The following is a 25,197-nucleotide window of genomic DNA, read 5'->3' as shown; positions in this document are numbered from 1 at the left end:
GTGTGTCACAATGTGTGTCAGTGTGTGTGTGAGAGAGAGTTTGTGTGTGTGTGTGTGTGTGTGCAATGTCAATGAAAATGACTAGGCTTAAAAAAAAAAATAGGTGTGGTTACGGTAACCCGACCTACCCTATTTTTAGGGGCCGACCCTATAACTTTTTATTACATTTGTCAAAACAAACAGAAAACACACAAGAAAACGAGTGCAGAAAACGCAATGAAAGCGAAAGCGCCCGAGTCGCACACTTATTTTCCTGTCAAGTAGGTTTTATTTGTACACATTACAGAAATAAAATTTAAAAAAAAAAGTGATTGCCTACCTGCCTACCCTATTTTTTGGGGCTATGTTACCGTAACCACACCTACTATTTTTTTTCGCCCTATCGTAAATCCACCAAGTCCAAGGGGAGGAAGTAGGTATTCGTGAATAAGAAATACTTGAATGAGTTACCTTTCTTGAACAGCTAATTTTAGAACATTTCCTTGTATCAATTTTGAATGAAATGTCATAAAGTTTTACAACAAAAACAATTAAAAAAGAAATACTGATCTTTCTTTGACATAAACTGATAACTCTGAGAAGAAGACTTGGGAACAATATTATTTCATTAGACATTACACCATCAACTTGACAGTGATTTCGGTTATGTCCCTTGAATTGCTGCCACCAGAGGGGTGCATTGTTTGATAAAAACAAGATGGCAGCGACCAAGCGACTCGCCAGGGTAAACAAAAAATAGACAAATAATGTTGATTTGTTTGGTTATTCATGAGAAGATAAAAGCTTGAATGTAGCTTTGTTTCATTTGAGAACGATTCCATCTTTTCAGATACGTACTCCAACGGCATATCTTGAAATTGATCTCTCGGAGCGCAAATGAACTAACCGGCACGCAAGGATTGTCAAGTCGAAGTAAAAATGTTGATACGATTAATTTGGAGAAAACGATTTTGTGTTGTAGGTGATAGAATGAACTTGACGAAATGTACTTGTTGTTGTAAATATTGTAAAGTGTAATACTTTACGTGGTTTATAGCATGTTTGCTTGTGAACTTAGCCAACTATTTTTATGTCTTAGTCATGTTCATTTTTCTTTGACAGGAACTGGATGACCTAAGGAAATCTGCCTTGAAAGTGTTTCGAGACATAAACGTTGATGAGTCCAATATACTGAATTGGCATGGACTCTTGGTACCTGTAAGTTGAACATACTTCTTTATAATTATTGGAGATGGGATTATCAGTATCATGCTATTCTTGTCCATTACATTTAAAGTATTAACTAAGCCTAAGCAGTAAGGTAGCAATTACATTAATTAATATAAATGATTTAATCTGTGGTCAGACATGTAGAGGTTACATGCCGAGTCTCAGTGATTATTAAAAATAATGGTCGAAGTTGGCGGATCATGAAAAATGCGAGCTTCAGCGAGCTTTTTCATGACCGCGAACTGAGACCATTATTTTTAATAATCACTGAGACGAGGTGTGTAACCTCTTTATTCCTCCTTTCTTCAGTTATTCAAAGAAAACAGGAGTTTTTGTGCGAAAGTTTGATCGAATCCGAATCACTCAACCAGTCAACCTGCGCAGGCGATCGATTAATGCGCGGTTGTATAGTTCTGTGCAAATCATTCCATTCTGTTAACACTTCTTGTCAGTTTCCCTGTTTGGGACTAAATTCAAGTACACAAATATGCTGTTATTCTGCTGTGGCGGTAAAGGCAGATATTGTGTGTTCTGTTTATGTTTTAGTATCGCTTAGGATAATGTTCTTTCGTCAAATGGGACTAGCAGACGAACTTTTGCACCCGTGTTCTAACGTTAATTACTGTATGAAGTTCAGTTTTCTGGGGAAAATAGTGTATGAAACCGCTTTATGTTCTTTAAATTGATGAGATGTGTGCATTTGGTTGCGTGTGACCTGTTTATAAAATGAAATATTGTTGAAAACTGATCGTCGGATTGCAGTCAGTGTTGTCGAAGAAACCTAGTAAAAAGAAGGGGAACTACTCTTGTCGCTAGACAAAGTATGAGTTACTATTAGGACATTATAATTGTGTGCAAAACACAAAATTATCATGTGCAAACACACATATATATACGCACCAACATTGTGTACGTATATTGTTTTATTACATTTGTTTCAAACAGGACACACACAAAAAAGAAACAAACAAACTAAAAAAAACACCAAAAACTTCAGCACTCTTACTTTGATTGGCACACAAACTGCACGATTTCCTGACAGAGCTTTTTCTTGACAGATTCGACAAAACAGTTTGCCTATATAGATGGTCTCTTTGCTGTCAAATTCTAACCAACTAGTACTAAACAGGGTCAGCCATGAAAAGCTAACCTTATTAAAAGACCGTTTGTGTGAATTTCCTGCTTTACCGACACTATCTTCAAGTGATGAAACTTTACTTTCCGTGATTGTGGAGGTTTCAGCGGCGACACTGTCATTGGCACTGTCATTTTCCAGAATGATGCTAGCCGTGTTTTCCCATGTTCTTGGCCTTAATGTAGCATACGATGCCGTTGAAACGCCAAACATGTTCAGTTATTGCTGTTCTTTGGCAGGCTTTAGTTTTTTGCAGTGAGCTTCATCTCTAACTGAAAGCAAATTAAAGCAGACGCGAGCCTTGGTCAGTTGGAGTTGTCTACCATACTCTCAACTGTAGTGTACTGTAGACGGGTGTACGCAAACGGCTCATACCGCAAACGATTAGGAAAATGCCAGATCTGCAATGCACAACTTCAGTGCACCTGTACACAAGAGCACTCGGTCACTTTTTCAAGATTTCTATCAAGAAAAGAAACATCAAATATCGCGCTGTCCGAAGGAATGGAGTTCTTATCGGACCATGACCGCGCTCAGTTGAAAACGATAGGACATCTGACCGCAATGCGGCTATGTGAATCGGACATTTGAGCCTTTTAATCGGTCTGTCCGACGCCTAACGACATCCCTGCACGACTCAAACCTGCTAATGCAGTTTTTATCGTTTGTAAGATTGGTTGTACAAATTATGTTCTTTTTTCTATAAATGTAACTTGTAAGTTGTAACACACTTGCTGATGCATATTGTAATGATGTATGTATTGATACATTCAGACTCAGTTTTGCTGTGAACAGTAAGGCGTTTTGTTGCACGGCAAGGCTAATCTGAAGTGTATCATTATCAAGCCCTTGCCTTCAGTTCAATAAGGTAGTGTTGACTTACATGCGCGACTGATTTAGGAGGTGTCCATTTTGTGGCTATTCTTTGTTAACGAAGATTGATTCTGACAGGAAAACGCACCCTACAACAAGGGAGCCTTTCGGATTGAGATACAGTTTCCAGCAGAGTATCCATTCAAACCCCCAAAAGTGACATTCAAGACCAAGATCTACCATCCCAACATTGACGAGAAGGGCCAGGTGTGCTTGCCCATCATCAGCGCTGAAAACTGGAAGCCAGCAACCAAGACGGACCAAGGTAGCGTTGCATTTCTCATAGTGTGGTAGCTCAGTTGGTAGAGCTCTAGACTGGTGATCCTTGGGTCAAGTGCAGGTGTCTGATTATACTTCTAGACACATGAATTACAGTTGAGCCTGCCTATAATTAGTATGTAAAGCGCGGAGAGCACAGTTAAGGGCAGACCGGGTAGGCAAAATGAGTTATTTTTGGTCTCATACACCTTTTTGGGGTTGTTGCATTTTTCACACCTTTGAACATCCTGGAATGCATTCAGTAATCTGCTTTTGTCATTTTAGACATGTATTCATGTAAATAAAACCATTTTCAAACCGATGTTTTGTTGTTTTTGTCTGTGTTTTATCAAAAAAATCGAAAAAATGGTCAACTTTGGATACTCCGTGCTGGTAAATGTGCGCACATGACATGACCCTTCGCTGTTCAAACTGTGTGGAAATTTCCGTTCTTCAAGATGACGTCATCACCGTTGGGGAATTTCCGTTGACATAGGCACAAAGAGAGAGAATCCGTTCCAACCGAAACCCCGGAATTAATATATGGCCCAAAGTCAGAATAGGTGTCCATTTTTGTGACATACAAAATCAATTTTAAAAATGAACATTTTCTTTGTTTTGAAAATAGAGATGTATTTTAGAGCATAAATACGCAAGGAACAGCTATGATTTAAGAAAACTCATGTTTGATCACTTCACAGATTCAGGTTTAAAAGTTTGCAGGAGTTCATAACTTCACACCGTCACAAAATTTAGACTTGTTAAATCATTGTTGCTACATGTATTGGGTCTGTTTTAGACATCTGAGCAAATTGCTACAGCAAATTACTTTGCATTTCAAGCAAGTTAAACTTGTTTTGGCCACGCATGATGCAGATGTGAACTCCATTAATGGGAAGTTCATAACTTCACATAATTTACTTTTATTGGTATAATAAATTTAATTTATACAGGCAGGAAACAATTTGTTTTGTTTTTTAATCTGAAAAGGTGAGCTGGAACATGAAGGTAATTTTTGAAGATGAAGTGTGGAGAAGATTTTTTGGTTATCTGTATTATTTATAGAAATTAATATTGTCACAATTTTTTCACAGCAAATATTGGCATAAGTTATCATTAAATCTACAATTGTGCTGTTTTTGTGCAAAATGTGCTTGAAAAGTACCATCAAAAGGATTTCAATACACCAAAATGTTTGTCTGACTCAAAGAGTTGGCAGAAACTGAAAGTTTTTTTAGAATGTCCTAGGAGTTCATAACTTCACACCGTGACATCACAAACTATGGCTAATTCAAACCAAAGTAAGAAAGTGCATATGTCATCTTATTTTCTCTCCAGCTACTCTTTGTAATCAACATACAACTAAGTAATAAAAGTAAAACATTTGTGAAAACAAACGATAACAAAAATCATAAAATGTGAGCGTGCGCATAACTTCACAAGAATTTTTGTTATGTTGGTCTCTAGTACAGTTACTGTATAATATATTTGTAAAACAATGACAAACTGAGAACACAGAGTTATAGTATAGGCTAAAGCTGCACTTATATTACAAAATCAGATTTTAATTGCCAAAATAAAACAAATTGTTTGAAACTTGTGAAAGTTCATAACTTCACATCAATCACACATTTATACTAAAATAACTAACTAAAGTCTCTTGCAAATAATTCTAAACAACTTAATGATTTACTTAACCAAACTCAGTCATGAAAACTGTTACCGAAATCATTATTTAGTTAGTGTTTATGTCAGCTGACTGTGTGTTCATAACTTCACATCATTTATTTAACTGAAAAGCTACGTACTAAAATCTGCTGGTAAATTAAAATAAAAATGACATCAAACTGTAACAGCCTACTCTGGAGAAGAGCAGTACATCATTTGAGGTAGTGATTTAGTGTAGTAAATTAATTATTGTGTATAAATCATACTCATGGCATGTGTTCATAACTTCACACCGTGGGGCTGAGGGTCAGTTGATGTGAAGTTATGTACACCATGCAGTCAACCCAGATTCATGCTGGAATTATCAAAATGTAATTTTGAGGGTTGATATTCAGAAAACTTCTTACAAAATGTCCAGATAAAGTCAAATGTACTCTTTTGCTATTAACAAGGCATTATTTTAAACACGCCCTTGAAAAATGAGCTTGAGTTATGTGAAGTTATGAACTTCATGACAAAACGGCTAAGTACTTCAGAAAGAAACAGTCAGCAGCCAGTAGATTCTTTTTGTGATGAAAATCATGGTACAGTGTAATTTGGAAACTGAAAATAGTCATTTTACATATATTTTGGGTTTTGACATGAGTTAGTAACTCTCACATAAAAATAGTGCGCAAGACACAGAGAAAATGGCTAACTAAAGCATACTGCTTGACTTTAGTGACAAAAATTGCTTAGTATCTAAATCTAATGTACTTTTATATGCAAAATTGCTGTTCCACTACAACCTTAACTTTCATGGCTAGCATTTAAGGACAAAAAACACTCTCAGTGGAGATAGTAGGAAAGTTCATAACTTTCTCACAAGAATTTTTTATTTCTCAATTACTCAAACACCAATGAATGAACTTGATGCAAACTTTCAGTGTGACTGCTGCTAGTGGATCCAAATGCATTACAAAGCTAGGTGTTCCCCAACCAGTCAATTTACTCATTTTATAAGGCAAAAGGTTGGAAAGTTCATAACTCTTTTTTCACAAGAAAATCTGCACGTAAACTTCAAACTACTTTTGAACATGCAAAAACAAGTCAAACAACCCTTTTTATGTTTTATACCTCTGCAAAACATACTGTAAAATACTTTTTTTACAAAAATATATCAGGTTTCAATCTTTAATTATTATTTAGAGCTGATCAGTGAACATAAATGAAGTCTTACGGAAATAGTTATGAACTTTCTGTGAAATTTTGTCTCCCCATTTTCTGCAGGCTCACTGACAAAATTCAAAAACTTTGCTTTGTCAAAGGTACATTTGAGTTTTACTGGCTCAGTGAAAAGTCATTCATGACATTCTGTCCCATAAATATGACAGAGTAGACCATGTTTCAATATGCTGTAAGGTCATGTCACAAAAAATGGCCAAAATGTAGTGCTGCTGACTTCAGATAATGGCGACATTTTCATTAAAAACAACAACTGAGCACACAATGTTTCTCTAGGTGTGTACTTCATACTTTTTTTTACAAGTCTCATTAATCTTTACAAGGATTTTATTTTTCTTTGATGTACAAATCAGGTTAGAGCCAAGGTTGCACAGCTATTTCAGCTGTGGACACCATTTCAGACTTAAGGCCATATGCAAATATATGTAGGTCAAAGGCATTTGGCGCAAGCGCAGTAGACAACTTATCAGTCCCCCGGTGTCAACAAATCCATGACGTTTTCACCGATTCAGCAGCATTTTTCAAAGTTTTGAGCTGCGGAGAACAACCCTAACATTGGAAATGTTCGGCATAGTGGCAAGAAATATCAGAGAAAGATGAACCAGCAGCAGCGAACAGTAGAAGGAAGTAACAACACTCCGAAATGAACCAACATGATCGTATTTGAGCAGACGACATTCTAAGATTCTTGACTCGACGAGGTGGGTTTTGCTTCTTTCTCTTTTCGATCTTGTTTGTTTGACAACGTGATTTATTGCACATCGTTATGTTGTTGTTGTTGTAAGAATGTGTTAGAGTTTGCAGGTAAATGATAAACAGTTTGTGTCTGAAGTATTTTGCGGGTTTCTTGATCCAATTTACTGACCATGCCGCCGCCGCACACCCCCCCCCCCCCTCCCTCCCTCGATCATCTCTGTGATATCGTCTTCACAACCCCTATTTTATTGTTCTTCGCTGGCCAGTCCTTGAGAGCTTACTATGGTGTAACATGTCATCAGTATTCTTTGTCTGGGGTCAAACTGAGAAGCAGCATCTGAGCGATGTACGACTGACACAGTTTCTGTTTCTGGTCATTGACCGTAGGAAAATAAGTACCCTACTAGAGAGCGTTCTCTAATTCTAAAGGATTGGTTTACACCAGCATGGCTGACCAACCTATCATTGACAGCAATATTGTTGTCAAATCTTTTCCATTAACTAAGGAATAAAAAAAATAGATCCAATTTACTTCACCAAAGAAAAAAAAAGAGTTAAACTAAAGGACTGGGGATGCAACTCATGAATCAAAAGCATAAAGATCACCTGCAAACAGTGCTAGGTTTAGGAAATCTGAAAATGTATACACACACACAGAACACACACACACACACACACACACACACAAAACAGACAACAGACAAGAAACAAGCAAATACATAGCAAGTGTGATGAAATAAATTAATTTTAAAAGAAAAATATGAAAAGAAAGAAAGAAAGAAAGAAAATAATTCAGCTAGTTTCAGTATTAGTTCCTGTGTGTATGTGATTGTGTGGTTACTCAAATCCCATAGTAAACTTGACATGTACATTTTGTGATAGGGGCCAATTAATGAATGTCTTTTGTGTGTGTGTGTTCGTCAACCGACATATGTGGGTACGAGCCGCTGAGGTGGTTGTAAGAAAACCCGCCTGGTTCAGTGGTTGGGGGCTGATTGGGATTTCTGATTTACCAGCCTAGCCAAAAAGTTGAGGTACACCCCATGTAACATGGTCATTTGCAAAATAAAGTACAAGCACTTGTTGACGTTTATATTGAGTCTTAAAATTTGCAGCTTATTACAAACAAAAACCATGGACAGTTGTATCAAATATTAAATCAGTGTTTGTGTATTTATTAGGTTGGAGCAAGGGGAGAGCCAGTCCTCCTGTGGTGGCAGCGAGGAGAAAGATTGACCTGATGGAAAAGTTTGCTAAACCGGAACTACCCTCTTCCACAGCAGAAACATCAGCTTTGCCATCTTCTGACCAACCATAAGAAGATACAGATACTTTGCCATCTTCTGACCCATCACAAGCAGATATGGATACTGGTACTGTGCAACGTCACTCCGCTGACATGTGTTGGGCTTTTGTCAACATTGATCAGCTCAATCTATTGCTGAAAGGTTTATATCCTGTACTGAATGCTTGTCTGATAGCAGTCTGATTATGAAAGAAGGTGATGCATCAGCCCAAGGATTTGCACAGGCCCTGCATCTGGAGTGCATATGAGTGTCCATTCAAGTCTGCAGTTGTTTACTCTTCTCCCGGTGTTTGCAACGCTTCGGGTGGTAAAGTTGCATTTTAAATAATCCGCGTATGACCAAGTTGGTACATGGAAAGGGACATTCAGCTTTACAGAAATTTGCTGCAGTGTTAGGATTGAGCACAGAAATACTGTAATTAAAATGTTGCAACTTTTGAATGGCTTGATAGCTTTGTTCCATTTGTGTATATATAATTATGTAATGTTGTTGATGATTTGTGAAGCATCATTTCTATGCAATGGAATAAGAAATCAGTGCATCCGTTGGGTTTTTATGAGTCTGACAGTTTGGTTCTGATCAATATTTTCATATCAGCACAAACACAGATAATTGACTTTTTTAATGTTTTCATATAATTTTTTTTTAAATCAAAAAAATTTGATAATTTGATTATCAAATCATTTCCCCTTCATAGTTAAAGTGTTATTCTGGTTAAAAAAAAAACCACCCCATTAATTCAAGCTCTACTGTGGTACTAGTTTACCGGGGTACTAGTGAGACTCTTTTACATGCTGTTTTCTCTACATGTAATTTGAGACAAAATGTGGTAATTAAAATGTTGTAACTTTTGAATGGCAAGATGGATTTGTTCCAATTTTGTATATGTTGTTTATGATTTGTGAAGCACCATTTCTGTGCATGGAATAAGAATACAGTGGATTCCTTGTGTTTTTATGAGTCCGACAGTTTCGTTTTGATTCATATCTGCACTAACATAGATGAGTTTTCAAATGATTTTTAAAAAAAAGTCTGGATAATTTGATCGTCAAATCATTTCCCCATCATAGTAAAGTGGTTATTCTTATAAAAACATATCAATTCAGGCTGCACTGTGCTACTAGTTTGAGGTACTGGTTGGAATCTTTCAAATGCTGTTTTCTCTGAATGTAATTTTCAGACAAACATCTGTAATTAAAATGTTGCAACTTTTGAATGGCTTGATGGATTTGTTTCATTTTTGTTTATGTTGTTTATGATTTGTAAAGCGTCAGTTTTGTGTATGGAATAAGAGTTAAGTGCATTGGTTGGGTTTTTATGAGTCTGACAGTTTGGTTCTGATTCATGTTTTCATATCGGTACAAACAAAGATGGCTGTTTTCATATGATGTATATAAAAAAAATCCTGATAATTTGATTGTCAAATCCTTTTCCCTACATAGTAAAGTGGTCATTCTGATAAAATCATATGAATTCAGGGTGCACTGTGCTACTGGTTTTTTTATGTACTGGTTCAAATCTTTAAAATGCTGTTTTCTCTGAATGTAATTTTCAGACAAAACGCTACAATTAAAATGTTGCAACTTTTGAAAGGCTTGATGGATTTGTTCAGTTTTTGTATATGTTGTTTATGAGTTGTACAGCATCAGTTCTGTGTATGGAATAAGAGTTCAGTGCATTGGTTGGGTTTTTATGAGTCTGACAGTTAGGATTTCATGTATTTTTCTTATCAAAACTGAACCGGTAACTGAAAATGCTAAATTAAAATAATATATTGCTTAGAAATGCTTTTCGATACACAGAATTATTAAACACACACATATTGCTGCAAAGAAGAAAAATTGGATCAAAACATGCACTGGTTCACAAACTGCAACATTTTAAAAAAAGCACATTTTATAACGTTTTTCTCACATTTTGGTGAATAAAACCCCCAAAAATTGCTTTTCACTCAAAATTTAAAATGGTTTCCCTTAATTAGGTTATTCTGCTTGCAAAAATCAAACAAGCAGCAAGCTGTTTCCAAAATAAAAAAAAAAAGTGCTTGCCTACCCTGTCCCCCCTTAATTGTGGTTCGCGCTATATAAGCTCACCATAATAATAATAATAATAATAACCCAAGACCTCAAGTGGTTGTTCATGTACAGTTAGAGACAGATTTTTTCTTCTGAAAGGTGAATTTTAAGAGAAAATTTTTTTTCGTGATAATTTGGTGTGGTTGTAGTGGGCAGGTTGTCATTACAGATAGGTGGTCGCCAGGGTGATTACAAGGGAAATCAGACTCTTTTGGTGTGTTTAGACTACTTCTTTTTGTGATCATATACATAGAATAGATGAAAGCATGCAGGACTTTTCTGTTGTGTTAGAACCAGGAAAACTAGGAATCTGTGGCTTAGTCTTGAGGGAGAATACATTGTTGAAGTTTAAAGTGAACTTGTTCTAATTTCTATACAGGGGAACTCTCGCTTTTACGAATAAGAGCCCTCGATTTAAAACATCCCCTTTTGAATACTTGTTTCTTTCTTCAGATTTTCTGTTTACATCTAAAAATGTACCTACATTGTAACTGTAAGACTCCCTCTTTTTTCAGACCAGATTTTCCCACGATTTTCTTTTTTTAGGTCAGGGGTCCATTGTATTCTAATCGCATGTCGGTAATGCTGTGGTGTGCAATCTTTTCTTCTTCTTCTTGGCGTTCGCAGAGGTTACACAATCAGTCCAGCACTGGTGATAAATGTTGTCGTTTTCTCCAACTCCTGTCGACTGCCGTATAGTTTGGTCTGCAAGGGAGTTGGTGACGGCCACACTTCTTTTCGTTCCTCATCTAGTAAGGGACATCGCTGTAAGATGTGTTCGGCTGTTTGGTCTTCTTGACCGCAGGCACAGGTTGGTGATGGCGCCAGCTTGAACTTTCGGTTCATGTGAGCATTGAGCCTGTTGTGGCCAGTACGCAGCCTGATGAGGTTGACTTGCTGCTCTCTGGACATTGTGTGGTAGTCATCTCTGTTTGTCCTTGGCCTCATCAATGCCTTGATGATTGTCTTCTGCTCACTAAAGCTGACACTGTTTTCAGGTTGGTCTTCCACGGCTCCTTCTTTCGCCAGCTCATCTGCCCTTTCATTTCCTGGTATCCCACAGTGTGCTGGTATCCACTGGAGGACAACTCTTCTGGTTTGTCTGACCATCTGTAATGCTTTGGCCAGCTGTGGTGTGCAATTAATTGTATTACATTTTTTTTCCAGTGGTCAACTCACTTATTTCCCTGATCAACGACCCAGAACCGGAGCACCCCCTTCGAGCAGAATTGGCGGAGGAATACACCAAGGACAAGAAAAAGTTCATGAAGAATGCAGAAGAGTTCACGAAGAAACACAGTGAAAAACGACCAAGTGACTAACAGTAGCACCTGCTTTTTAATAAATTCTTTTGGATCTTTTTAACTTCGTAACTTTTCACAAAATAACAAAACTTGCACCGAACATGAATGACTTTGATGTGTTTTGGAGGGACAGTTCTTGTATTCTTCTTTGACTGTGACTGTGCAAACATGTCTCCATTGGGAAGCCTTCTTGAGTTATGATTTTCTTCAGTGGTCAAAATGTGTGTGTAGTGTTTGAGGTTTTTTTTTCTTGTAAAAGCTGGGCTACAGTGTGCTAGGTCAGGATAAGCTTCATTTGCCTCTGTTCTTCCATCCTTCTTTGATCCTTTCTTGTAGCTTGGATATGATGATTTCTTGGAACCTAACCTTAATTATGTTTTAGTTTTCTTGTGTTGATCATAAGTCTCTGTTCTTGTGCTGATTGATAAACTTTGTCATACACTGTTACAGAGTTTACGTATAAAAGTTTGTGGAGAAAGTTATGTTTCATTTTCATTGAAAATTTCTTTCTGTCTTTATCTTCTCTTTTTTTTCCTTTTTGTGATGATGTACTTTTGACTGTAAGCAGCTTCTGTTGTGTATGTCGTGCAATAGCAACTAGGGCATCACTATGTCACAGGATTCAGACATGAAACACGTAGTAGTAGGTAGATTATCAGTACAGCTGACTTGGAATAAAATCTAGTCCTAGTCTGAGAGCTTGAAATTTGTTCATCCCGATAAAAAGAGCACTCCAGAATTTGTCCTAATAGATCTATTCGTTCGTCATCCGCACATATAATTATGTTCTATTCTTTGAAACTGCAACTTTCTAGATGAGGTCCCTTACCCTACCCATAGACCAAATAGCCTGGACCGCCAACTCGTCACGTGACCCTTCGAGGTTACGACGCTCGACTTTCACAGGGGCGCTTAGCGTCCGGTTTGAAAGACAGTGAAAAGAAAGCACGCTCCAGTTATTTGTGACAATGGGAGGTGACAATGAACTGGATTTTCCAAAACTCCAAACTAAACTTAACAAAACTCATCGAAAAACATGTTCCATATGCACTTTAGCTGAGTTTATTTTAGCATTTTCAGAACTTACCTCGGCAACTTCGTCCATGTTTACAATCGACACCGGATATGACATCCCCCTGATTTCTGAAAGGCCAAGAAGGGCGGGGTAGTATTTGCGCTGAGAAGGATAGCACGCTTTTCTGTACCTCTCTTCGTTCCTAAATGCGAGGGGCCGCTACCTCGTTATAGAGAGAAAGAGCGGAGAGAGAGCTAGTTGGCGGTCCAGGATAAATGGTCTATGCCCTACCTCACCGCCCCCACACACAAACGCCCATCTCATGGGTATTGTATAGCTTTTTTGAAAGGGTTGGAGAGAGCAAACGGCATCAAATAATCTCATGACAGACGAACCCATGAGTTGAGTAACCAAACCCAGGCTCTTTGTTGTTGGGGAATAAGAAATAAGGGGAGGTAACAGCAGTATAAAAGAGTTTGCTGCCATTCGGTCTCCAGTGAGAAGCAGATGGCGTTAGTGGATGTGCAACCCTTCATTTATCAAACTCTCTGATTCTTAGTTATTGTAGTGATACTTTCTTCTCGACCAGATAGGGATTGTGCCAATGTATGTATGCGCACATGTCGATTTTGTGTTTGTTTTGTTTGAAATACTACTCGTGGTGTTTGCTGCAAATGTGCGAACGATGTGTACATAACATGTCATGTACTAGCCTCAACTGAAAATGTGATTGGTAATTATGACTTGGGGAGAAGGAAATGCAACCATTATTTTTGACAACTTAAACTGGTGGTTTTATAGAAGCAGTTGGGCGTGACACCAAAACAAGTTTTTGCATTTATCAGGTGAGCTCGATAAAAATATTCTGACAAGTAAAATGCATATCTCCTCAGTTGGATATTTTTTGCAAGAACCTGTGTTTTTGTGAATATTTTCTTGATATATTTTTGTATTTGACAAGTGTAAGTACATACAGGTCTATTGGAACTATGTTGTATTACTATTCCTTTCTGAATGCGTATTTTGTTGTGCAAGTGCATTATTATCCAGTAAGAGAAAATCTGGTAAACACTAAGAGTCCAGTTGACAGCAAAAAGGTTTGGTATGATTTTGTAAATGTACATGCTATGCTTTTACTTGTTCAGAACTGTTTGTGCTGTTAAAACAGTCAGTGTATGTCAGAAAGCAGTTCTTTTGATTAGTTAAGGTAAATTACCTGTATGTTGGTAACAACTCCAGAGAGAAGACACCTGTAATTGTTTTTAAAAAAACCCGCGGGTTAGGGGGCAGAATTTACCCGATGCTCCCCAGCATGTCGTAAGAGGCCACTAACGGATTCTGTTTCTCCTTTTACCCTTGTTAAGTGTTTCTTGTATAGAATATAGTCAATGTTTGTAAAGATTTTAGTCAAGCAGTATGTAAGAAATGTTAAGTCCTTTGTACTGGAAATTTGCATTCTCCCAGTAAGGTCATATATTGTACTACGTTGCAAGCCCCTGGAGCAATTTTTGATTAGTGCTTTTGTGAACAAGAAACAATTAACAAGTGGCTCTATCCCATCTCCCCCCCCCCCCCCCCCCTTTCCCCGTCGCGATATAACCTTCTTGGTTGAAAACGACGTTAAACACCAAATAAAGAAAGAAAGATTGGAACTATGTTGTATTACTATACCTTTCTGAATGCGTATTTGTTGTGCAAGTGCATTATTATCCAGTAAGAGAAAATCTGGTAAACACTAAGAGTCCAGTTGACAGCAAAAAGGTTGGATATGATTTTGTAAATGTACATGCTATGCTTTTACTTGTTCAGAACTGTTTGTACTGTCAAAACGGTCAGTGTATGTCAGAAAGCAGTTCTTGTTTTGATTAGTTAAGGTAAATTACCTGTATGTTGGTAACAACTCCAGAGAGAAGACACCTGTAATTGTTTTAAAGTGAGAAATTCCGGAGGGATGATTAAAAGAAAAGTAACATTCAGATGTCTTTTTTATTGTTTAAGTTTTGTTCTTTCTACGTAAACGAAGCGAAGCCTGAAGATGTCAAGCTCAGTTGACCATTCATTTATTTGAAGAACTGAATGAACTGGTTCTGCAAGTATTAGATGAAGAATTCTGGCCAACGCTAAAAATCCTACATAGGATCCTGGCTAAAAATGTTGAGTTCTCGTTAACCTACAAGGCTGAACAATGGTTAACCTAAAGTGGAACAATGACAGTAAAAGGGAAAGATAAGTCATTGCATGAGTGATCTGCTAAAGGGGTTCATCAGTGACGTTAAAATATGTTAATTCCAGATGAGAAGGCAGCAGGCACTGAGACTGTTGTCTTTACTTTCATTATCAACATTTTAAAGAGGTAACATAAATTTGAAAAATGACTTTTTTCCCCATTTTTGATTGCACTTTTTTTCTGTTTTCAGTGGATTTTTTCAGTTGAGTAGAAGGAACATGTTAGAACGAGTTCTCGTTAATTCATTGTAAAACTTGAAAAATGGTGTTACGTTTCGGCCTCATCGTTATACACTCAAGCCACAATTTGTGTGATGAGAACAGGGAAGTCGTAAGTCCTAGTACCATGAAACAGACGTTACAGATTGAAGCACATGAGTCTCATTAGACTACACTATAGGGCACAGTTGGCGAAGGCTGTATGCTAAAAGAAATATGTATGTATCATCAGTCACTCTTATGTTCACTGACACGTGTGTGTGCATTAGAGTTTATTCTTTCATTGAGCTGTGAATGCTTGCTTGTCACGAGAGAGGTAGGGCTGTACTACGGTAAAATCACAAACACAAATTTTACTTCACCTGCCTAGATTTGTGATGACATTGAATTTACTGTTGAGCTGAACTTTGTGAGGCTTGGACTATGTCATGAATAAAAGATCGGTTTCATCCCAACATGTGTTTTCTTGTGACGGTGCTGTTTGGCAGTTGTCATTTTATTCTGTTTTATTGTGTGCTTATGACTGGTTTGAGGACGGGCGCAGTGGTACGTGAGGTGGTAAGAGCAGGCATGGGAATTGTCCGCCGAAAGGCAAATTTTCGCCGAATTGTTTTTTTGTTCCGCCGAAAAAGCCGAAGTTTCCGCCGAAAAAAAATGGGGGAGGCAAAAATGGTTCTAAAAACTGAATTAAATGGCAAACTTGGAGCTAAGATGACACCAAATTGCACCATTTGGGTTCTTTGGAGAGAAAAAAATTCCCGGGGTGCATGCCCCCGGACCTCCCTAGTAACGCTAGGTGCTTCTCGCCGTCGACTTTGTTATTACTTACAAATTGTCAGCCTTTTTTAACAATTTTTAATTCCCATGCCTGTAAGAGGTCGTGAGTTCGAATCCCGGTCGTTGCCGCCTGGTGGGTTAAGTGGTTCTTGTATAGAATATAGTCAATGTTTGTAAAGATTTTAGTCAAGCAGTATGTAAGAAATGTTTAGTCCTTTGTACTGGAAACTTGCATTCTCCCAGTAAGGTCATACAGTCGTCTCCGCTTAGCTCGTCCCTCTCGGGACCGAAAAATTCGCGACGAGCTAACCGGCCGACGAGCTAAGCAGCGGACGAGGTAAACGGAGTCCAATTTCCCTGGGGGATATGCTGCGACGAGCTATCCGGCGAATTCGTCCAGACCAATATTAAAAGCACATAAACACTTGTAAACGGGTGTATCAGGTTCTGAGATAACTATCAATCTAGTAGATCATCCTCGAATAGCCCTTTGTTCACAACATGACATTTTACCGTGTCTACAAACCAGAAGTAATCCTTTCATCACCATGGAGTAGGAGCTATGATGTGCAATGGTCAAATGACGAATTTCTGTTCATAGACTCGGTAAGATGTTGATAGAGTTTATATTCGTTTCGCATATTGGGTTTGTAACATGTGTTACTATGAAAATAACAGAGAGATAGGCAGAAGAGAGAGAGAGAGAGAGAGAGAGAGAGAGAGAGAGAGAGATGTAAACCATGAAACAGAAAGCACATTTCTTGGGATTTTTTTTATTAAATCCAAAAATAAGCAGTCCAATGAGAAGAATTTTAAATGAAAAACCAAGTAAACACGGCGCCAGAAAAAAGTTAAACACACACAAACACACACGCAAAAAAAGCACTAACTCATTTGCGTGCTTACATACACACACACACAAAACACACACACACCATTTTCAAAAACATGCACATCAACAAAAAATCTGCGCAACAAAACCATAACAAACAAACAAAAAACTAAAACAATCGAGGACAACGTCGTTCGTGGGATATCAAGATCGTCTGCTATGGTCTTTAGGAGTTTGCTTGGATTGTCCTCCATTATTTGAATAACTTCCATTTTCCTTTTCAGGGAAAGACCCTGCACCTTTCGTTTCGTTTGCATCTTTTCTGCGTTGTGAGACTACCCAACGATTGGCATTTGTCTAGGACTGAGTGACAGATGGATGCCAGAAATGATTGACAGGTGTCATTGTCCAAACATTATTCTAATTAGTCATACAAAGAAAGTTTTGTGTGTACATTGTACCTACTAATAAGTGGGAGAAAATTGAAACAAAGTAGCAAAATCAGATAAACAGCGCATGTTTTCTTCTTTGACATTCAATTCGAAAAGTCTGGCAGTTTATGGAACGTTCTTTTGTTACTGTCATCCTGTCAGAAGACGTCATAGCTGACGACACAATGTCGTTATGACGAGCTATCCGGCGTAAATGACGTCACACCATGCCTTGGGACTGGAAAGTTTGGTCGAGCAAAGCGGCGGACGAGCTAACCGGCGGACGAGCTAACCAGCTTAATTTTACAGATACAAAGAAGGACGTCAGCCCGGGGAAAAAATATGGCGACGAGCTAAACGGCGGACGAGCTAAGCGGGGTCGAGCTAAGTGGAGTCGAGTGTACGTTGCAAGCCCCTGGAGAAAATTTTTGATTAGTGCTTTGTGAACAAGAAACAATTGACAAGTGGCTCTATCCCATCTCCTCCCTTTCCCCGTCGCGATATAACCTTCGTGGTTGAAAACGACGTAAAACACCAAATAAAGAAAGAATGATAAGTTGAAATCATAATTCTCAAGTTCAACCAATTTGACCCCACGGCTGTGTACTACCCAATTGGGTGACACCCAGTTTCGCTTTGTGCGCTTCAGTCCTGAACAACTCTCGAGCTTCTCCAGGTACAGTGCGTTTAGAAGCAGTGGACAGCAAATTGCTGGATTGCTTCCAAACTAGTGAACTTCTGAAAAGAAAAGTTAACGGGGAAGTTGAGCCCTAATTTTTTGTAAACCAGATTTTTTATGCAAGTTGTACATTGGTCTGTATAGTCATTAAAATGAGCATTTCTGGCACAAAGATGTGTTTTTCCTTCCCTTTAATAACCTCAATGAGGTCAAACATATGCTATAATTCATACAGAAACCTACCTAACGGTTTTATTTTACGTCAGCAAATGCGTCAATTGGTATACATCTTTGTTTTCTTGTGTACATTTTTTATTACAAAAAATCAGGTCCACAACTTTGGAAATTTACAAACGTACATGCATAATTATGACATGAATTGTGACCAGGGAGGTAGCACTGTGGAGTCGGTGAATGAGATTTGAATGAGATTATGTCCCCTGCTTTATCTAAGTGTTCTTAGTTGTCATGAAAGCACTAAAAGTATTGCTTTGCTGTCAGGAATTCAACCACACTTTACACGACATACACATTTCTGGATATTTTCATGCCTTTTATTGCATTCATTCCATAATCCCTTACACACCCAGCACTGTCACAAACACTTAGCACAATACAAGAACATGATGCATCATCTCTTCTCTATCTTGCGGAGAGTTTTCTTTTTCATCTTCTTGATCTTACGAGTGTTCTTGATCTGAAACAAAAGCAGGATTCAATCAAATTTAATTTTATTAAGCATAAACTTTAGTGGTTTTATAGACAAGCCTATCAATTCCATTTTTGTTGTCACACTTTTTTTTGTGTGCAAGATAATGCCTACAAAAAACACTAAGCCTGGGAGATGAAGAGAAAAATGGTGTCTTACTCCCATTGATTATACTGTAGACAAATTTTTAAAAATCTGATGAGTTATCATCTGCAAGCTGGGCAAATAACGCCTAAACTGAAAGACGATTAGTACAAAACACTAACATATTCTCCTGAATTCTGACGATTTGTAGAGTTCTTGCTATTCTCCTGTTACAGGGGCATACTACTCGGGTATGAGGAGAGAGAAAAAGACACACCCACACAAACAGACCAAAGTGCAAGAGAGGACAACAGACTTACGGGTTGAACAATTTCAGATTTTCTCTCATTCTCCAATCTGTTTTTGGCATTCTGCTCACGCCTCATTTTGAGAGCCTGCAAAAGAGAACAACAGTGTAGTAATACACGTACCTTAGTACCATGTACACCTAGACTACTTTTGAATTTTCAACAGATGCAGGATCAAATCTGGGTTTAAAAAGTAATCGATAAATCAGAAGTAATCGGCAAATTCTGACTGTGACTAATTAATAAGAAATCAGGTCCACTATATATTATGCCACCACCTAAAAGTAGTGAATACAATTGTACACACAATTCTAAAAGGCACAGTCTTTCCCATGAAATCAGTTTGGCTCACAGTCTTATAACCGGCCAATAATCCACAGCCTGAAAGTTGGGCGGGGACGTAGCTCAGTTGTTAGCACGCTGGCTTTGTAGCCAGTTGGTCGCTATCAGCGTGGGTTCGATCCCCATGTTCGGCGAGAGATTTATTTCTCGGAGTCAACTTTGTGCAGACTCTCTTCGGTGTCCGAACACCCCCGTGTGCACACATGCGCACGAAAAAGATCCCACGTTCACAGCGAAAGTCTCAGGGCTTGGAAAACACGAAGACACGCATGCATCATCTCTTGTCTCTGATTATCATGATCGTATTTCGATACTTTGACGAGACAAACCCAATGCTGGTGTGTCGAAGAAGACAGCCACAGCGGGCTTGTTCGAATCAAAGTATCACACCATATCTTCAGCGTATTACCAATACCTGTCCCAATATAGACCTGTTGGTCTAAGAGGACGTTAAACCCTAATAGTAATCAACAGCCTGAAAGTTGCCAGTGCTGACAGGGATGGCCAAATCTCACAATTTCAACTCGCCAGCCGGGCGGAGTATCTTCAAGAAAGTCACTCGCCCGCCAGAAATTTTGCTGATCCGGTACATATCACAGTTGCTGCATCTGCAGTGTTTACGGCTTTGAAATTCCATATTACAACCGAAAGTGTTGCATTGGACTGGAATGGTAACTCAGGCCAGCCGGGCGAGTTTCCAGGGGGTTTCTAGTAGCCCGGTGGATTTGTTACTATACTCGCCCCTGGCGATTGGGCGGACAATTTGGCCATTCCTGGCTGAATGGGAGTTGTTGGGTTCAAAAGAAAAAACAATTTTTGCACTTTAATGCCACTTGAAAAAGGAGGTTCCATTGTATTTGTACCTCCTTCTTGGCTTTCTTTTCATCGATCAATCGCTGTTGTATTGCTTTTGCTGCCTTGTCCTCTTCCTTCCTCTTCATCTTCACTGCCCAGGACGTCTTCTGGCTCTTCACTCTTGTATTATCAGAAAACCTGGAAAAATAAGAACAGAGATGCAGTGAGATTACTGTTCTGAGTCTGACCACCTGTTGTCTTCAGATACTCTGCCATATGGCCCCCCTGTTCTTTTTACATTTAGTCAAGTTTTGACTAAATGTTTTAACGTAGAGGGAGGAATCGAGACGAGGGTCGTGGTGTATGTGTGTATGTCTGTAGAGCGATTCAGAGAAAACTACTGGACCGATCTTCATGAAACTTGACATGAGAGATCCTGAGTATGGTACCTCCGGACGTTTGTTTCATTTTTTTGATAAATGTCTTTGATGACGTCATATCCGGCTTTTCGTGAAAGTTGAGGCGGCACTGTCACGCTCTCATTTTTAAACCAAATTGGTTGAAATTTTGGTCAAGTAGTCTTCGACGACGCCCGAACTTTGGTATTGCATTTCAGCTTGGAGGCTTACAAATTAATGTGTGTGTTGGGGGGGGGGGGGGGGGGGGGAAGACAGTGGGAGAGAGACAGAGAAAGACACACAGACATGTACAGAGAGAAAGGGAGATCAGACAGATACATACACACTCACATTAACACACAAGTAACGTGTAGAATACCTCACTGGCTTTGTAATATTCACATAATCATGCCCCCCCCCCCCCCCCCAACACACACATTTAGTGATTTACACACATAAAACTTAACTACACTAAAAGGGAGAGAGAGGGGCTGTGATCCCTCTAGGGTCAGGGGTTCATATCCAGGCCGGGAAAAGTTAATGTGCAGACTCAGAGACTGTATCCATGTCCCATCCCCACGTCACTACAGTGGCACATAAAAGACCTTGGTCTTTCTTTCATAAGTGCAGGTGGCTGATTACATTTTTTTTTTACACCTAAACATGCTCACAGTCACACCTGTGTATCTCATCTAAAGTCGGGGTAACACCCGGGAACATGCCCCTAATGATTTCACCGTGAGGGCGTAAAACAACATTATCCTGGGAACTTCGACCCTAAGCTTTAGTCTCTGACAAGGAATAAAGTTTGATTCCCTCTTATACATCTTGGCAAGAAGTTCAGAAGAAGTTTAATTTTAATCTCTATCAGTATGTTGTATTTTGGACACCTTGCCAGCTTTGCTGGGATAATGTACCATCTCATAAGACTAAGACTAAGAGTCATAATATATGTTAGTGCTGAAACACTAACTTAACATTTTCAAACACAAATTAGACAAAACAATTTAATGATACAAAATCCGAAACATATAACCCGAGGAAGGCCTGGCAACAGGTCGAAAATTTGGGCTGCCACTTGAAATTCTTTGTTTGGCTTTTCTTTTCCTTGATTTTGTTATATATATAATGCTAGCGTTTTAAAATCAAGAATAAAAAACAAATAATAAATAAACAACAAAAAATTTCATTTTATTTTAGGTCCATAAACTGAGTAATCAAAGATGTACTCAAGTACCTGGTAGTTTTCAACTTTTTCCAGACACGCCCAGACTTTGGTTTCCCCCTTGGGATGTCGGCGCTCTCCACCTTCTCCGTGCTATCCATGACAGCAGATAATCTTTCGCGTTTTAGTGGTAAACAAGGTGCACGTGTTTTTGTCAGGCTGAGAAGTTGTTGTAAAGGGCAGTAACTCTCAGAATACTTAAAGATTGTTTGACTTAATTCCTAACTCTCCTAAAATAAACTTGTTTCGGGTTTGTTGCAATCTTCCTTCTCAGTAGCTGTGTTTGTTGTTGATAATGTTGCTTTTAAATATCTGTGAATGTTCTGATGCAAAGCGTTATCGACCGAATTTGGATAATATGTGCTCAAATACAATATAACATGAGGTAGTCTTGTTGATTGGGTTTTCGACTGGTTATGGCAAAAAGACATACCCACAAATCAAGTTCGACTTCCGGTTAGCCTCCATCTTTGCGAGAAAATAGCGAAGTGAAGGAAGTGAGAAAGATTATTTTCATTAGGAATACCCCACAAATTAAGCAGACCATCTTCTTATTAAATAGACACATAAACTCAATTATTTAGCTGCAGATTCCCTGTGTAGGACTATAAGCGTTTAGGTTGCACAGACTTGGATTGACCCATTTCTGGTTGAAAAAGGTGGAGATAAATCAAAAAACCAGTCATACTCATAAAACTTGATTTCAGTCTTATTTAGTCGTTTTGGGAGGCATGTTTTTGACTGCATGATTAGAATTAATTACGTTCAAGGGACAACAGCCAGGCAACTACCTTACGGCAGTGCAAATCCTTTCATATTTCTGTTTACAACATTTTAATATATATTGTGCTCTTGTCCGAAACGAAAATGATTGCAGAATTCATTGGAATGAAAACACTGAAACTAACACTAAACCTGTTTTGTTAGATTATAAAGCAGTAATTTGACTAAGCAAGTGATGTCTAGTCTAGACCAGCAGTTCTTTATTAAGTTAGTGTTCTTTGTCTAATCTCTCAGTCATCCCATGAAGGAGCTGGAACTTGGAAGTTGGATGTTTACATAGGACAATTGCAGTCTTTCTTGCACATCTCTTTGTTACACTGTTGTAACTTGTACAGGAAACATACATGTATACACGCACACTCAGTGACTCACACTATCACTCACTCTCTCAGTCTCTGTCTCTTTCAGCTACTTGTGACAAACTTTCCAGTGATGACAGATTCCTACCCTGAACTCATTCCCCCCTCCCCCCTCACACACACACACTTGACTAGTTTTTAAGAGTTAAAAACAACATCAACACAAACAGCAAAAATTCAAGTGGTATCTAATACATGTCATGTATTTTTCAGGTCTGCTGCTGACAAGACAAGATGGCGGATTTTGTTGAAAATGAAGCCGAGGTATCTGATCTTAGTTCAGAGGCAGAGGCAGACGTGTCTGGCTCTGATGTAGATGAAGACATCAGACCAGTGAAGAGAAAGAAAGAGAAAAAGAAAAAAGCCAGACCCAGGATCGATGACGATGATGAGGATGAGGATGAGGATGAAGAAGAAGAAGGTAAATTATTTTTGTTGCGGGGGTGTTGCTAGACATTTTCATGTTGGGACATTTGGCCGAAACTGTCAGAAAGCTTTAGGACATCTTGGAAAATGTTCGGCTATTATTTTGGCTCATACAAAGTCACCGCAACATTGAAGCACAAGACTCAAGAGGGGAACACCAATACATACAATCATTGTCTTAGGAACACAGATTACAGGGGCAGAGCAGTTAAGCCAGAGGGGAGGGGGGTACAACTTGGGGTCCAGGGTCCTGTTGGGGGGTCTGGGGTGCAAAGCCCCCCTGAAGCTGAAGAATTTTAGCTATTTTATAAACAATTTGTGGCTTATCCTTCAGCTCCAAGAATAAACAAGTGAAACAAAGAAGAAAAGTGAAAAAGTTTGAAGAAAAATATCACACACACACACACAATTTGTAACCAACACACACATGCAGTCCCGCCCGGAATAAGCTTTTTTGAGATGATTTACGACTTTTGCGCACATTTCGAGCAGACGAAAACACAACATGGCAGCTCTCGCTCCTCCAACTATCGCGAGACACAAAAAAACCGAAATCTCGCGCGCGCGAGATCCTGATATATCCGGTGTTTCTCTGTACGCTTGTCACGACGACTTGTTGACAAACGAAGAGTTCGCAAATGAAAGAGAAAAGCGCAGAGTCTTGAGTAGAGAGCTAATAAAGTACCGGTAATCGCTAATCGAGCGAAATGAAAATCCGCCGCGACTTCCATTAGGTGAATGCTATTCAAGTTTAGGTAACGTTTTAGCCGCATCTTTTTATAAGCCGCAATGCGATTTTTTTTTTAAAGTCGCGGCTTGTAGTCCGTCAAATACGGTACAGTTTTTGTCAGTAAAAATTGAAAAAAGCATTTGTTTTAAATGTATAGGTAAACTTAATTAACGGTGTGACGGACGCGCATGAGGCATGTTTTAATCATGGATGTGCAAACGCTGTGTGGAGTACGCTCATTTTTTTGAAAATACACCAAGTTTGTTTGAGAATACTCAAAGTGCAAAACAGGGGTTCCCAGGTCTGCTTTAACTTTAATTTCTTGAAAGTAAAACTCTGCCAACCTTGTGCTAATCTTGACAAGCCTTGGGAAACTTGACTGGTAAAAAAATCCAATAAAAAAAACGTGTAGGGTGAGCCAGTTTGCTTGGAAACCACGATTTGGAGGACGCTTTTCATTCTCTGGCTCAGCAGATTTCGATTCGCAGTGACTATCGTCTGCTATGTCGTCTGCTTCGATCGACTCGACAACACTACTACCACTCACACACACTGTCACATTTGCGGTGTTCCTGTCATTTTGTCCGGAATCACTTACCTTGGCGAAGGGTAGCAAACCTTGGCCAATTTAGTTTTTTTCTTTTTTGGTTGCGACATGATGTTCAAATCCAAATCGAAAGCACTGACTGACTGATAAACTATCGCGAACCGGCGAGCGTAAACGCTCCGGCATATATATTTTTTGGCAATGCATGGCTTCCGTTCAAAACATTGATGTTTCGTTTTTGGTATTCGCGAAGGAAATAAACGTCAGTCAGTTGACTAGTACATCGGCAGCAGTTTTAGCAATCAAAGCCTGAACAATACAAAAAACTGGCCAAACTTTGGCCGATTTAGGCGAATAGTCTTCGGACATTTGGCCGATAGGGACATGAAAGTTTCGGCCAAAGTAAAAAAAAAATTGGCGATTGGCCGAAGGGCCGACCCAAACGACACCCCTGTGTTGGTTGGGTTATTCCTAGCCAGGAATGTAAAAATGTATTAACATTTTAAATGCACTATGCATTACTTAAAAAGAATAGCTTTTGCTACATTTATATTCTGTCCGCC

General features: G+C 38.8%; 3 protein-coding genes and 2 long non-coding RNA genes across 5 annotated transcripts in view; 3 read left to right on the top strand and 2 right to left on the bottom strand.

Moving 5' to 3' along the window:
- Positions 1 to 586: 586 nt before the first annotated feature.
- LOC138975319 (ubiquitin-conjugating enzyme E2 L3-like) lies at positions 587 to 15,664 on the top strand. Its single transcript, XM_070347972.1, has 4 exons — positions 587 to 724; positions 1,102 to 1,197; positions 3,296 to 3,482; positions 11,613 to 15,664. Exons 1-4 carry the CDS (start codon positions 698 to 700, stop codon positions 11,765 to 11,767), a joined length of 465 nt encoding a protein of 154 aa, XP_070204073.1. The 5' UTR covers positions 587 to 697; the 3' UTR covers positions 11,768 to 15,664.
- LOC138975320 (uncharacterized) lies at positions 6,785 to 9,962 on the top strand. Its single transcript, XR_011458619.1, has 2 exons — positions 6,785 to 7,068; positions 8,245 to 9,962. It is a non-coding gene; the product is annotated as an uncharacterized lncRNA (long non-coding RNA).
- A 1,079-nt stretch (positions 15,665 to 16,743) lies between the features above and the next one.
- On the bottom strand, positions 16,744 to 17,827 carry LOC138975317 (uncharacterized). The gene is made up of 2 exons (XR_011458618.1): positions 17,118 to 17,827; positions 16,744 to 16,987 (listed from the first exon to the last, which is right to left on the bottom strand). It is a non-coding gene; the product is annotated as an uncharacterized lncRNA (long non-coding RNA).
- A 633-nt stretch (positions 17,828 to 18,460) lies between these two features.
- Positions 18,461 to 21,978, bottom strand: LOC138975316 (coiled-coil domain-containing protein 86-like). Its single transcript, XM_070347971.1, has 4 exons — positions 21,802 to 21,978; positions 20,235 to 20,364; positions 19,042 to 19,116; positions 18,461 to 18,625 (listed from the first exon to the last, which is right to left on the bottom strand). The coding sequence occupies exons 1-4, from the start codon at positions 21,888 to 21,890 to the stop codon at positions 18,560 to 18,562; spliced, it is 360 nt and encodes a 119-aa protein (XP_070204072.1). The 5' UTR covers positions 21,891 to 21,978; the 3' UTR covers positions 18,461 to 18,559.
- Positions 21,979 to 22,233: 255 nt separating this feature from the next.
- Positions 22,234 to 25,197, top strand: part of LOC138975314 (transcription elongation factor SPT6-like) — a 77,411-nt gene continuing 74,447 nt past the window's right edge. The window contains exons 1-2 of the mRNA XM_070347969.1: positions 22,234 to 22,286; positions 23,145 to 23,352. Of these exons, the coding sequence (XP_070204070.1) occupies positions 23,166 to 23,352 (187 nt within the window). The 5' untranslated portion in view covers positions 22,234 to 22,286; positions 23,145 to 23,165. The remainder of the gene's footprint in view (positions 22,287 to 23,144; positions 23,353 to 25,197) is intronic.

Source organism: Littorina saxatilis, linkage group LG9 (genome assembly GCF_037325665.1).
Source record: "Littorina saxatilis isolate snail1 linkage group LG9, US_GU_Lsax_2.0, whole genome shotgun sequence".
NCBI classification, from domain to species: Eukaryota; Metazoa; Mollusca; class Gastropoda; order Littorinimorpha; family Littorinidae; genus Littorina; species Littorina saxatilis.
Note: the sequence above shows the minus strand (reverse complement) of the source record. Positions and strands in the feature narration are given on the sequence as shown.